The 13,601-nt window shown below is 35.1% G+C and overlaps 1 protein-coding gene across 2 annotated transcripts; it reads right to left on the minus strand.

Moving 5' to 3' along the window:
- Nucleotides 1–591: 591 nt before the first annotated feature.
- LOC114277457 (protein unc-13 homolog) lies at nt 592–8,434 on the minus strand. Of its 2 annotated transcripts, XM_028219349.2 has the most exons (6): nt 7,645–8,391; nt 4,859–5,725; nt 3,485–3,641; nt 3,186–3,397; nt 2,204–2,393; nt 592–2,113 (listed from the first exon to the last, which is right to left on the minus strand). In XM_028219349.2, the coding sequence occupies exons 1-6, from the start codon at nt 8,107–8,109 to the stop codon at nt 1,188–1,190; spliced, it is 2,817 nt and encodes a 938-aa protein (XP_028075150.2). In that variant the 5' UTR covers nt 8,110–8,391; the 3' UTR covers nt 592–1,187. The 2 variants fall into 2 exon arrangements, with proteins under 2 accessions (XP_028075150.2, XP_028075149.2); XM_028219348.2 differs by having other exon boundaries at nt 3,186–3,641; nt 7,645–8,434.
- Nucleotides 8,435–13,601: the final 5,167 nt, after the last annotated feature.

Consider the following 13,601-nt stretch of genomic DNA (forward strand, 5'->3'; position numbering starts at 1 on the left):
ATTGGCAAAAACGCCAGATCCTAGGAGATTGATCTTCATTCTGTAAAGTAAAATTCGGTTATAAATCTACTAATTAAAAACTCGTTTGAAATTTTTACTGATTGTGTTAAAAAATTAAATTTGAACACATTTTAAAATTCATTAAAATTTTAAACTAGGCTTTACACAATTACTACTTGGTTCGACTTGATTATATGTACAATAAAATACAAGTTATTCGAGCTCGGTTTGTGATTTGCCTGCTTAAAATTCGTTTGAGATGGACTTGAACAACAAGAAGTCAAGCTTAAATATAATTTGAAGTACTTTAAGTTTTCCAGCCAAGCTCTGAACAACTTACCAAAGGGCTGTAGGGTTGGCAAACAGTGCCTTGGCACAGTTGAGTAATTAAAATAGCTCAGCTTGAAACGGACTTGTTCAAGTGGAAAGACGTTTCACTCTAGATAAAAGACATGAGATTTCTTTACATTTGTGCAGTGATTGCAGAGAGAGAGAGAGAGAGAGAGAGAGAGAGTTTCAAACGACAATATATTATGCAGCCTACTCCAAGGAATGTAAAATATGGGCTTTAAAACCTCAGAAAGAATAAAATTTACTAGATAAATAGCAAGCTATATTTCAACCATTAGACAACAATAAATATAAATACAAAATGGCAAACACACTACAAACTTATCCCTTTCACATTTCTATGATAAATAGGCAAACTTAATTCTCTATCTATCCTGCAAATTTGTCATTTTTTTATGCAGAGGCTATAAAGTGGGAAAAAAAGAGAGCAAAAAAGAAGGCACATTGATGGCCAAAGAAGCTCACCGGGTTGTTCTAATCGTAGTGGAACAAACATAATGATCATCCCATGTGAAAGATCAGTAATTGATCTTTGCGCCCTTTCCTTGAGTCTTGACTTCCAAAGCTTACTAACCTGCTACATGAAGGCCAAGTCTGTTGTTCCTATAAACTTACCAAGTAAGTAGTGAAGCTTAAACCAAACAATCAAACCATATGTATACTATACAACTCTTTGCTTCCAGAGTAGAATCTAGCCACTTAAAATCCCACTTCAGAGCTTCTGATGTTCTGATTGTTGCAAAAAATGCTAGCAACGCTACAAGAATAATCCCGCTGCAATTCTTACATAAGGATCGTGTCAAACTTGTCATTCATCTCGAAGGATTTGGAAGTAATTACAGTTTCTTTGGCAAGTTGTATGTTTTCTTGAGGAACTTCGTAGCCATGTCATCATTCCTGTAACACAATACTCGCAAAAGCGTGTTTGGTTCAGCGGGACTCCACTGCCCTGAAGTCTCAGGCAGTGGAAGCCTGGATTTAGAAGAAAACCCGAAGCTTTCTTGAGTAACACGTCTGAATTGCTCGATAAGGCTTTCAGTATCAGTACGGAAAAGGGGAAGAATGCCCTTCACAGTGGTTGAAAGCTTATCTATCAACTCAGCTGGCAATCCGTCCCCATTGGACCAGAACAAATCCATTAGAAACTTGAAATCCTCCTCCAAAGTATGAGAATCTTGCAAAGTAAAAGCACGAGAAGGGCCTCCAGCAAGCAAAACGAACAAAAACCCTTCAAAAGACGTTTTCATTACATCAGTAATAACACGTGTCCGGACTCTATCATGCACCGTTGCAGAAATAACCACCAAATGTTGCTCAAGCTCCTGAAGGAACGGTTCTATCCGAGAGGAAGAAACATCACCCACGTACAAACCATCCCAAAGAACATGACTTAGGTCATGGAATACAACCTTATGCGCAGTTACCTCACAAAGTTGTTGGATCCCTTCCACACAAGCAGCCGCCGAAAGTTCAAACTTTTTCTCCATCCGATTGGCAATATCATCCGCATGAGCAGATTTAGAATTCCTCAGATGGTTGATTATCTTCTTTCCCAAAACTTCCAACTGTGTTCGAATATGCTGCAAAGTGTTAATACGAACACATAGCTGTGGAATCCCAATTGAATTCTCTCTGTTCGTAGTCCCAACCTGAGGTTTCCTCCTCTGAGTTGTATAAGACTTTTCTTTCTTCTTAAATAATTTTGAACCAGTTTTACATCTGGTCAGGGCAGGCATGGGGGGAATGAAAGTACTTTGGGTTCCTACATACCAGGAAAGATAATTAGAAGTTGCAAAAATGAGTATAATTACTTGACAATAGAGAGGTTTTTTGCAGGTTTCGTTATATTTACCACAGCCAGATTTTGCCTTCAATACATATTGTTGAAGACATCGGTCAAGACCGTTCATCAAATCAGGAAGCAAATTTGGATGCATTATTATTGGCAACAAAAAGAATGCTTCTATTGTTTCATCCATGGTTCGTAGAACTTCAATAGCCGACGGAGCAAATCGCTCTTTGTTTGCCTGTGGGTTCCACACCTAGAAATAAGAGGTTTGTAAGTTCGGTTGTATGAATATAATAAACAAGAGTTTCAAATTGGGATACAGATGAGTTAAATGTAGAACTTCTCAATTGGCACTTTAGCGAGATGACATGAAGACACAAGAAGCAGACAAAAATGTCCTAAATTAACTCAAAAAAATCATGGAATTAACACTTTAAAGTTGAAACCAACAGCGTACCATTCCAAGAAAAATGAAAAGTTAAAAAGCAAGATCAACCCATTATTTGTTTAGTAATCGGACAAATGAGTAGTTCTCAAATTTGCAGAAAATTTATGACATCTATATATATATGGATACTTGCATGGAATTGAACCTTATCATCAGCTTCTACTTCTTTTTCCTCTTCTTCCTGTTCTTCATCCCCTGTTCTCTACACCTTCTTATCCTCCAAACAAACACTTATATCTCCAAACTATGATCATGATTAGATCTCCTATCTTAAACCCCACAATCCCTGCCGGGATCCTCTCTGACTGGAATCCTGCCATTCACTGGCAGAATAATCCCCTTTCTGAACATAAGTTTCTTACACTTTGGATTAGTAGTGCTACATGACTGTAGATGCCAAATGATAATAACTCAAGGTGCCTTACTGAACTCTTTGAGGTTGATATCAAAGAGAAAAGTGCGTGTAGAGCATTTTGTGTGATATTTTTCCTGGTTAGACATATCCAAAAAAAATTAATACTGTAAATGTTATTGGTTAGACCTAGCAGGTGATAACAATGTTAAATTTCGGGGAAAACTTAAACTAGGTTTACACACCTCTTGTTGCAAATTCCTGTCAACCCATTCCTTAAGTCTGTCCACTCTCGTCCTTATCCACACCTTCACTAGACTGGTAATCACAGTTTCAGCCTCGTATGGAGCCATCTCCTGAATTATTGCCTTCCCACCATCCTCACTTTCCACTGAATCTTCAACTGCAATTTGAACAAGAACCTTTTCCAACTTATCAGCAGCTAGCAACACTTGTACTGCATCAGGTGACAGCTCGTCAATATCCGATACAAATTGCTTCAGCTCATTTCCGTAGCAAGCATGAAGCGTGGCTACGGCTGTACCTGCTGCAAGAGGGTGCCATCTCTTCATTATAGGACTATATATCTCCTTCTCATTAAGAGCCAGTTCGGTAAGATCCTGTGCAAGAATGGAAAGAACAGGAAGAGGATTTTGCTGGTTTTTAGAAGACCGCTTGCTTGATTTTACTGTCTCCATCTTCTGTCATAAGGCAAGCCAACCAGAAAAAAATGGGTCATTATCTGACATAAAAGTTTAGGATACAAGCTCAGTAAAATCCAAACAAATTTGTTCATGAAAGTAAATAAATAAATAAAGGCCAGTTGAGTAGTTCACTAATGTCTTGTGCAAGGATGCAAAGCACATTGAAGAAAAATTTAGTACTTCTTAAAGAACAACTTGTTTGATTTTTCTTCTTCATTTTCTGTGTTCAAGCTAGTGTTGCATGAACGCTTCTATTTCTCCCACAGCACCCATGTCTACTAGATATGACAACATTAAGGGTGTGAGATGTGTCCAACACCTGTACCTAATTTAGACACTTGGATCCTCTAATTTTATATAATGTATAAACAAGAAGAAGCTCACATTTGCTAGTAAAGAAATATTTCATGCCTTTCACATGGATAGGAGGTAGAAATTCCATATTTTTCCTACGTTATTTTAATTTCAAGTTCATTTCTAAATAACTTACATTATCTTATCTAAGAATATTATACAATATGTAACATATATAAGTGTTCAAGACACGTCTCTCTATCCATACCTAACTTTTGGATACATATCTCAATATCATAAGATTTAGGTTTAGGAAAGTCTGACCCTTGGATATGCACCTACATCTGATACATGCACACGAGTCCATGTAACATAGATTCAAGCAAATTAAACAGAAAATGGATCGCACTTCCTATAAACAATTTAAGATACAAGCTCACTAAAATATATTTGTGCATATTATGGTCGTTAACTTCAAGGCCCGAGGATTGGTTGAGGTGCATGCAAGCTGGTCTGTACACCTAGTTATCAAAAAATATATATTTCTGCATTATACAAAACAAAAATGATATACATATTGGGTGACGATAACAAATAGGAACAATTAAGAAATAATTTAGGGTGAAGAGTGTGTTCCATTAAGGAGGAAAACAAAATCCATAAATAATACAATATACAAAATAGGAATACATTTATATGAATAGGAAAATGATTTACATACAAAATTTTCATAAAAAAAACTCATCCAGAATGATGTAGAATGATGTTTTTGATATTACAAGCCAAAATAGCAGGTGTTTTGATTTGAAATGAAAAGACCAAAAGAGACCACATCATTCTGTATGAAAATTATATTTTTTTTTTTTTCATTACTCATTTGAATATAGGAGCTAGAAGTATTCCGAATCCTACATACTTGCCTGAGCAAAAGCAGAGCGTACTGATGACCTGATGTAATTGTCAACCCTGTCACATGCTACATCAACTTCTTTCCTTTTCTTGCGATACTCATTAGAAATGTCATCTACCAATATCTTAGCCGATATTACCGCCAGAGATACAACTATTTGCATCAATTCAATATTACCACTGTAAAACGTATCATGATAAGCAAGAAGGCTTTTCTCTGCCCAACGCAAAATCCGACTCAATGTCGAACTCAAGGTTGTGGAATAAACTGAATCCTTTGTTGCTTTTGCATCGTTTTCAACTTCCGCCAACAGATTATTCGCGGCAAAGAGCAGGTCATTCTCAACTTGTCCAGTGGCAACAAAACGGTGGAACAACACCCATGAAAAGCATAGGTTATGCAACATTTGGTTTATTCCGAGGACAACCCAAGTCTTCTTTATGAGTTCTAAAACCTCGTCAACTTCTTCCACAACGGATGTTTCTTCATTCACATCAAAGCAAGCTTCAAGGAGCATTTGGTAGAGTCGGAGATTAAACGGAACTCCATCTGCCCAATGGCATGTCTCAGAGGTGGATCCGTCAAATGATCTGCATGCAAGAGACATTACAGTGCTCCGGAGAACTTGCATTGATTCGCTCTGCTTTCCGGTCTCTATGGGCCTTTCTAGGCCCCCACGTATTATCTGTCGAAGCCGCTGTGGAGCAGTGTCTGCCTTATCTAAAGGCATGTGAGGATGCAAGAGTAGTCCTGCTTCAAGAATCTTTAAATTTTGTTTCTGCCACACTTCGTATTCTTGCTGATTAGGAAAATCTGACGACTTAAACTGCTGTAATAGTTCAAGTGGAAGAACCATTGACTCAATTCGTCTTCCAAGCTGGAAAAAAAGGCATAACAGAAGCCAATGATTAAGTGCACTGAAATTTACTACTCCTAACCTAGTCACTAAATGAACAAATATTGAATCTTCAACAGTTTCTCCTCAAGTAGCACAGACATGCGACATGACATAACTATGCCAACACGGTCATTTTCAAAAAATGTAGGGCACGATATGCCATACATTAAAATTTTATAATATATGAATAGTTTATTCAAAGTTGTCATTCACATAACAATTGCAATCTAAAGAATACAAAATAATTGTAGAGCATTGAAATAGACATGATGCATTTATCTTATAAATTTTTTAAAGCATATTTAGAGTGCAAAGTTGTATTTTGAAAAATGCACTAACTATGAAGAAATTCATCAAATAGGTCGTGTTCAGAGGGTTCAAGAAATGTTACCAAAGTGTCCAAGAAATGTTTGTAAAGTGATTGATATTGCAAATTGAAAATTTTAATTAAGACACGTTGAAAAAGTTTTGGACACATTTTAGGAGTGTCTCGAGAGTGCCGGATCCGACACAACACGCCTCCTCTATAAAAGTGTCCGTGCATCTTAGGTTTCTCTATGTATATGACTTAAATTCTATATTTCCAAATCAATTCACTCGAAGCATTAAGCAACTAACATACCCATTTTGGGCTATAATATAACCCAAAAAGTTGGAATCCCAATTTATAAATACAAAAAAAGATTTTCCGAAATAAGCTCATTCTCTTGCCGTTTAACTAAATTAAAGAGGACCTGCCAAAATGGTTGCCTAGTTCACTTTCTACTTCAACTAGTCATGTTTGCCGACTATTCAATAAAAATGCTGAATTACCAATAATAAAGACACATTACAATCAGCAAATACACCTAGCAAATTAAAACACACCTGTGTAAAATTTTTTAAAAAAAGAAAAAAAGATGAACACGCCTACAAGGAATGAAAATGATGGAATCTCTCAATTCAGTTGATTCAAATTTCAAATTTTTATGCACAAGTGCCATTAAAATCAAATGTGAATAAAAACTACCCAAAAAAAATTAAATAAATAAATAAAATTGAAGCCACACCGTGCTGAATTACCAATAATAAAGATACATCGTCATCTTTTGAAAAAACAAGAAGGCCTAATAATTGAAGACACCTGTATATATATAGAAAAAAACATGCACCCACCCAGCAGGAATGAAAATGATGGAATCTCTCAATTCAATAGATTCAAATTTAAATTTTTTTCCACAAGTGCCATTAATATCAATTGTGATTAGATACAACCCAAAAAGATAAAAACATGAAATTGAAGCCACACCACATAAAGTTTAATATTAAAGGAATAATAAAGTAAAAAAAAAAAAAAAACCAAATGAGAAATAACAGACACTACAAACAAACAGAAAATAGCAATATCTGTCTTCTTGGTGACTGAAAATATGTTAGGAAAATAAAATAAAAAATAACTAAAATTATGAAATCAAAATTTCCACCATCAAATTCCCCTCATAAATCAATCATAGAAGTTCTTTAAGTTGATTTGAGCCCAAATGCAACAATTCAATTTGCCAATTTTCTCCTTTTTTAACAAATCAACATAACAAAGTGAAGTTCTCTCTCGTATTTTCTCAGCAATCAAACAGAGGCTACACAAAACACCAGAAAGGAGATATAAAAAATAAATAAATAAATAAATAAATAGCTAAAATTATGAATTCAAAATTTCCACCATCAAATTCCCCTGATAAATCATAGAACCTCTTTCAGCTAAATTTGAGCCCAAATGCAACTATTCAACTGGCCAAATTTTACATTTTTTTGAAACAAATCAACATTAAACAAATGAATTTTTCCTTTTCCCCTCTATTTTCTCAGCAACCAAACACACACATACACATACATATATGTATATATTGCAGAGAGATCACCTGGCCAGCAGCAATTCTCAACAAGCCTCGCCTAATCCTCGAATCGGTCTGCTCCGAAACCCTCATCTGGATCCTCACCAGCTCACCAACGGTCACGGGTTTCTTGGCCTTACCCGAACCCACCGGGTTGTTCTGACCCGCAACCGCGTTCGGACTCTTCTTCTTCAACCCCAAGGCCTTCTTGACCTTGCTGGCCGCCGTCGACGTCAGAGATCTCTGCAGCGACGGCGCCCCCGAAGACAATGACAACGACGACGACCTCTCCACCGCCGCCGTCCTCTGCGACTGAGAAATATAAGTCAACGGCTTCCCTCCGGTGCTCCGGCAGGCTCCGACGAGGACTTCGTAGGCCATTTCCCGGAGCTCCGAGTCGGACAGGTCCACACCCAGTTGGCCAAACGGGTTGCGGAGCTCATCGGAGGAAGATATGGGTACATCGTCGATTCTATTGCTTTTGATCACCATGTTGCTCTCTGTTTGTTTTGTTTTGGATGGTAAAATGAAAAGGGTCTTGGTTTGTGGAGTGAGTGTGATGTGGTGGCCTCTCTCTGTTGTAATTCGTGTAATTCCGTGCGGTAGCTTTTGCGCTTTGTGGTGTGATGTGAGAGAAAAGGAGGATAGAGAATGTAGAGAGTTAGGGAAATGGTGGTGGGTTTATTCTTGCTTGACTTTTAAGGAATGCATCATGTTGTGAAAGAGGAAGGTTGGTGGAGAGAGTTGGAAAAAGTAAAAGGTGGAGATATGGATAGAGCATAGCAGGCTAAGGACAATGGTTTGTAGTTCGAATCTCTTTATCTCAAATCTTTTGATTGTTTAAAATGATGTTGTTTCGGGTAGTTTTTTTTTTTTTTTTTTCATTCCTTTTTATGGCTAAAACGCAGAGAGAAAAAGAAGAAGAGGAAGAGAAAGAGGGAGAGAAAGATAAAGAGAGTAAGAGAAAATGGAGAGAGAGAGGGGGTCGTCGTTGATCGCCTTCGTCGATCGCCTCCGCCAATCGAGCAAGGATCCTCTAGAGTTTTTTTTTCTTAAAATTTCCTAGAGTGGTGCATTGTGTGGTTGAGATTTAATGACAAGTCACATCAATTTTTCAGCATTAAATCTCAACCACACAATACACCACTTTAGAAAACTTTAGGAAAAAAATACTCTAGAGGATCCTTGGTGCTGCCAATCGCCTCCGCCTCCGATCGTCGTAGCCCAGCCCCTCCGCCTCAATTGTCGCAGCCCAGCCCGAAGGGAAAAAAATAAAAATAAAACTGTTGGCTAGTGTTGATGATGATGATGGTGATGTTGATGAAGATGTTGATGATGAAGATGAACGATTGAATTTTTTTTTTTTTCTGGATCTGATGATGTTGATGTTGAAGATGAATGGTTGATGTTGGTCTCGGTCTCTCCCTCTCTCTCTCTCTCTCTCTTCTTCTTCTTCTTCTTCTTCTTCTTCTTCCTTCTTCTTTTTTGATTTTCTTCTTCTTGAAAAAAAAATAAAACGACATCGTTTTGATTTCGGGGGGGATTCCGGGAAGGGAAGATTCGAGCTACATAGCATAACTGGCAGGCTAAAGCGCTCTTTGGGCTAATACATCTCTCAACCAATGTTTTAAAAACCGGACCGGTGAACGAACTGGAAAAAGGATCGAGTGGACGGGTCACCGGTTCAACCGTCGGGTTGAACCGAAATTGAACCATGACGTAATAAATATATTAAAATTATATTTAAATAAAAATATAAGTAATAAAATTATAAATTAAAAATATTAAATTATCTTAAATATTTGTCTTAATATTTTTTTTACTGAAAAATATAATAATATATTTTGAAATATTATTAATTTCGATTTTGGAAGATGAAATCAAATATTTAATATTCCCTCCATATGATTTTAATTCAAATAATTTGATTGAAAGGAGAGCAAAAATTTTGGAGGGATATCAAAATTTCAATATTCCCTCCAATACATTTGATTGAATCCCACATGGATTTCTTGAGTCTTTTTGAAAGAATTTTTTTTCTTATAAATAGGTGAAGACTTTCACAATAATTTCATCAAAACTCTTAATGGAATTCCTCACAAGAAGAGACCCTTAAAAAAGAGTTTCAAATTAAAATTTTCTTATATTCTTATATTTTATATATATATAATATATATATATATATATATAATAAGAAAGAAAAAGAAAAGAAAGAAAGAAAAAAAAAACTAAAAAAAAAAAAAGGAGCCGGACCGGTTCGATCAACCCGTGACCGAGTCAACCGGTTCACCAGTTTAACCGGTGGGTTCACCGGTTTTCAATAAATAGTCCGATTTTTGCAATTGGCCAGTTTAAGAGGGCTAACCGGACCGGAACCCCATCCGGTCATCGGTTCAACCGGTTGAACCGGCCGGTCCGGTTCGGGTTTCAAAACCTTGCTCTCAACTAGATTCCAATGTGTCATTACAACTTTAAAAATTAAAGATAAATTATAAATACAATTTTTGAGATTTGCATGAATTATTTCTTAAGCTTTTTAGTTTAAGATTTTTGATGTTAAAATTTTATAAAATAAAAAAAATGTAATATTTTTATAATAATTTTTGTTTTTCAACATCTTTATAGAAAGAAATTTCTAGTTATTTACAGAGAAATTTATCTATGACGAGTTGAAATTTTTTTTAATAATATTATTTAGAAACTTTAACTAATAAAATAAAAAATATGTTGGACTTCTCATATTATTTTTAGCTCCGTTTGGGAAGTTGGTTTAGAGGCTTTTTTGGTTAAAATAGCCACAAAAAACAAAATAGGCTTTTTAGCCTAAGAAGACAAAACATCACATTCAACTCATAATCATTACATTCTCTCTTATAAAAAAGTTAAAAAAGTAAAAAAAAAAAAAAACCAAAAGCCCTTCCCAAACCAAACTTTTTAGCCTCAGGCTAAAATAGCTAAAAAAGTAAAAAAGCCAACCCACTTCCCAAACGATGCTTGGAGATCAATGTTTTATTAATTTTTCTTTATTTCTTGTAGTTTGAAAAATTATAAATATCATTTGTTATAATTTTTTATTTAATAGAATTAATTGAAAAAAATAAAATTTCTAACTATTATTCTATACGATAATAAAGTTATTTAAATTATTAACTGAAATAAAATTTTGATATTATTAAAAACTATTAATTTACTTAATAATTTATTTATAAAACGGCTATTTGTTATAAAATTAGAAATTTCAATGGGCGGAATGTAATTTTCAAAATTATAGGCAATAATTTATATTTTAAACAAATCTCAAAGGATATATTTGTAATTTATCCTTAAATTAACAATAGAAAAAATTACATCTATCCCTCTAAATTATTGTCTAATATCACTGTACTTATTGAATTAAAAATTATAACACTAGGCCCTCTTCATCTTTTAGACTTTTGTGACAAAAATACCCTTTTAAGTATAAAAGTAAATTACACACTGCCCTCTTAAACTATCACTTAATAACACTCTACCCCCTCTACTAAAAGAAAATGTTTGATTTTAATTTAAAATAAAATTTAAGTTTTTTTATTTTATAATTTTTTTTAGTAAACATATTTTAGTTAAAAAATTTAAATTGTTAAATGCACCTAAACATTAAATATTTGTGAATAATTTTTTGAAAAAAATCACTAAAGACCAAAAAAAAAAAATATTTTTGTATTTTTTTTTTGGTCTTTTGTGATTTTATTTATTTATTTATTATTATTTTTTACATTTCTTCATAAATATTTTTCTCTGTTTGGTTTGATTTTCAATTTTTTTTTTCTAACAATCTAAAAATTAATTTATTGATAAAATGAAAAAAAAAATCCCCAATCAAAAATGATATTGGGTGATAGTTCAATGGGATAAAGTGATATTGAGTGATATAGTTTAAGGGAGTAAAGTATAATCCCCTGTTGAAATTGTACCCGATAGGCAATTTCATCCGTCGATGGACGTACGGATGGTGACGTGTAAGGCGGAGATGAAATCCGTACTCACACCAAATAGTAATCACTATTTGGTGTGAGTGGTGTGAGTAGACGTGGCCGGATCCTGTCCATCCACGTGTCACGATCGTGGTGTTTTTGCTTGGAGATAAAGCAAAGGTGCACAGAATTCCGCGTGACTGAACAGTAATGGGCGGGAATTCAAATTTTAAATTCCGAATCTCCGTATTTACAGCTGTCTATATATCTCGGTCCAGCCTCAGATATTTGTCGGTGGAGAGAGATATGAAAGATATGCTTTTGCAGTTGGAGAGTTATTACACTGAGGTGATTTTCTGGTACCTTGTTTCGTCCCTCCTTTTCTTTCTGCCATTTTTGTCGATTTATTTGGTATACAATGTTGTACTCCTTAGAAGAGTATCCCGAGAATTACGGGCAGTTCACTCAAATGTGTGTAGATCGCTTTTTGACGTGGCAACTAGGACTGTGGGAAGAGAGCCGGCGGAGAGCTCCGGTGAAGTTTGTTCCGGTGTACGAAGATCAGAGGGCAAAAATATCAAAGCTAAGGTGTCTGAACAGAAGGGTTAGCAGAGGTAACAGATCCTGTAGAAGTGTTCGTATAAAAGATTTGGAGTTATTTATAAAAAATGGAAGGAATAGGAAGCAGCCATTACCGGACCCCCCTTGCGTACCGGAGGTCAAGGACACCGGCGGCCAGTGGATATAGGCGTAGTTACCGTAGTCGTGCACCTTTTAAGACCCAGTATGTTTGCAGACGGTACGTTCAGAATATTCCCCGATTTATTAAGAAGACAAAGAGGGGAGTAAGGAAATTACAGCTATACGATGAACAATTAAGGGACGTTAAGTTTGATAATAAAGGTCAAAAAAGTCTCAAAATAAAATGCAAACGAGACTAAAAAAGTTAGACAAAAAAAGTCCCAACACAAAAAGTTGGCTATATTAGCCAATGTTAAACGAACCTTGAAAAAATTAAAATTAAAAATTAAAAGGTTAGTTTTTAGAATTTATAGTTGAAGGGGGTAAAGTGATAAGGGACAATAGCTGAATGGTTAAAGCATAATTTGTCGGATAATTTTCACTGTATTTGAAAAAATAAATTTTGTTTGTGTATTTAACAACAAACGGAATACAAAAGAAATAAAGGAAATGAGAGAATTTATTTGATTACAAAAATCAAACTAGAAAATAAAATTAAATAAATAAAACAGATTTTTATTTTGTTACAAAAACAAAATAAAAATCTGAAACAGAAAAATAATAAAGCAGAAAATAAAATAATTACTTACCAAATTAATTTATGGAACAAATTTTCTAATCAAGTCTAGTGTTTAATACTATGTCCTTAAGACAGATTTGTTCTCTCCATGGTGCTTTCAGATTGTGGACGTCTATCTCCCAGGATAAAATAATCTACAGCAAACAATAGCAGCACTACAAATTATTTGCATAACGAACACACTAAATGTTTACACTCTTTCTCATAGAAATTTAATGCAACAAAATGCAGAGAATTATTGCAGAGAAGAAGTATGAAAATTGAAGTGAAAACATCAAATAAGGGGCTGCCTATTTATAGATGGAGTGATGACTGTTTAATTTGAATTAAATAGGTACAGATTTGAATGAACAAGTATGGTACCTGTTCAGTTTGAATAAACAGATACAAATCTGTTGGGTTCAAAATTTGAATAGATAAAACCCGTGTTTAACAGATTTGAATTTGTCCCGGTGGGGAAAAAAAACGGAGCCCATTTTGAATTCAATTTCCGAAATTCAAATTCCAAAAAATTAGAATTTAATTTTAGAAAATAACTTTCAAATGTTTTTGGCCCAAAAAGATAGGTATTGGGTCGAACAAGCCCAACCAAACCACACACCACGCACCCGTACCCAAGTCCAGGCCCAGCCCCGCCCGACCGGACAGACGGTGGTGGCAGCAGTGGCGGCGCGCGTGTGGTTATTTTTGGGTCCAATGGGTCTAGCCCA

Source organism: Camellia sinensis, chromosome 13 (assembly GCF_055761805.1).
Source record: "Camellia sinensis isolate YWXY chromosome 13, ASM5576180v1, whole genome shotgun sequence".
Classification (NCBI taxonomy): Eukaryota; Viridiplantae; Streptophyta; class Magnoliopsida; order Ericales; family Theaceae; genus Camellia; species Camellia sinensis.

What these genes read in the sequence shown, in the direction of transcription:
- LOC114277457 (XM_028219348.2), bottom strand. Translation starts at nt 8,109, where the DNA reads ATGGTGATCAAAAGCAATAGAATCGACGATGTACCCATATCTTCCTCC. An exon ending in TACGCTCTGCTTTTGCTCAG is followed by an intron (nt 3,642 to 4,858) that starts GCAAGTATGTAG and finishes GCCTTATGACAG; the next exon opens with AAGATGGAGACAGTAAAATC. An exon ending in GAAGGCAAAATCTGGCTGTG is followed by an intron (nt 2,114 to 2,203) that starts GTAAATATAACG and finishes CCTGGTATGTAG; the next exon opens with GAACCCAAAGTACTTTCATT.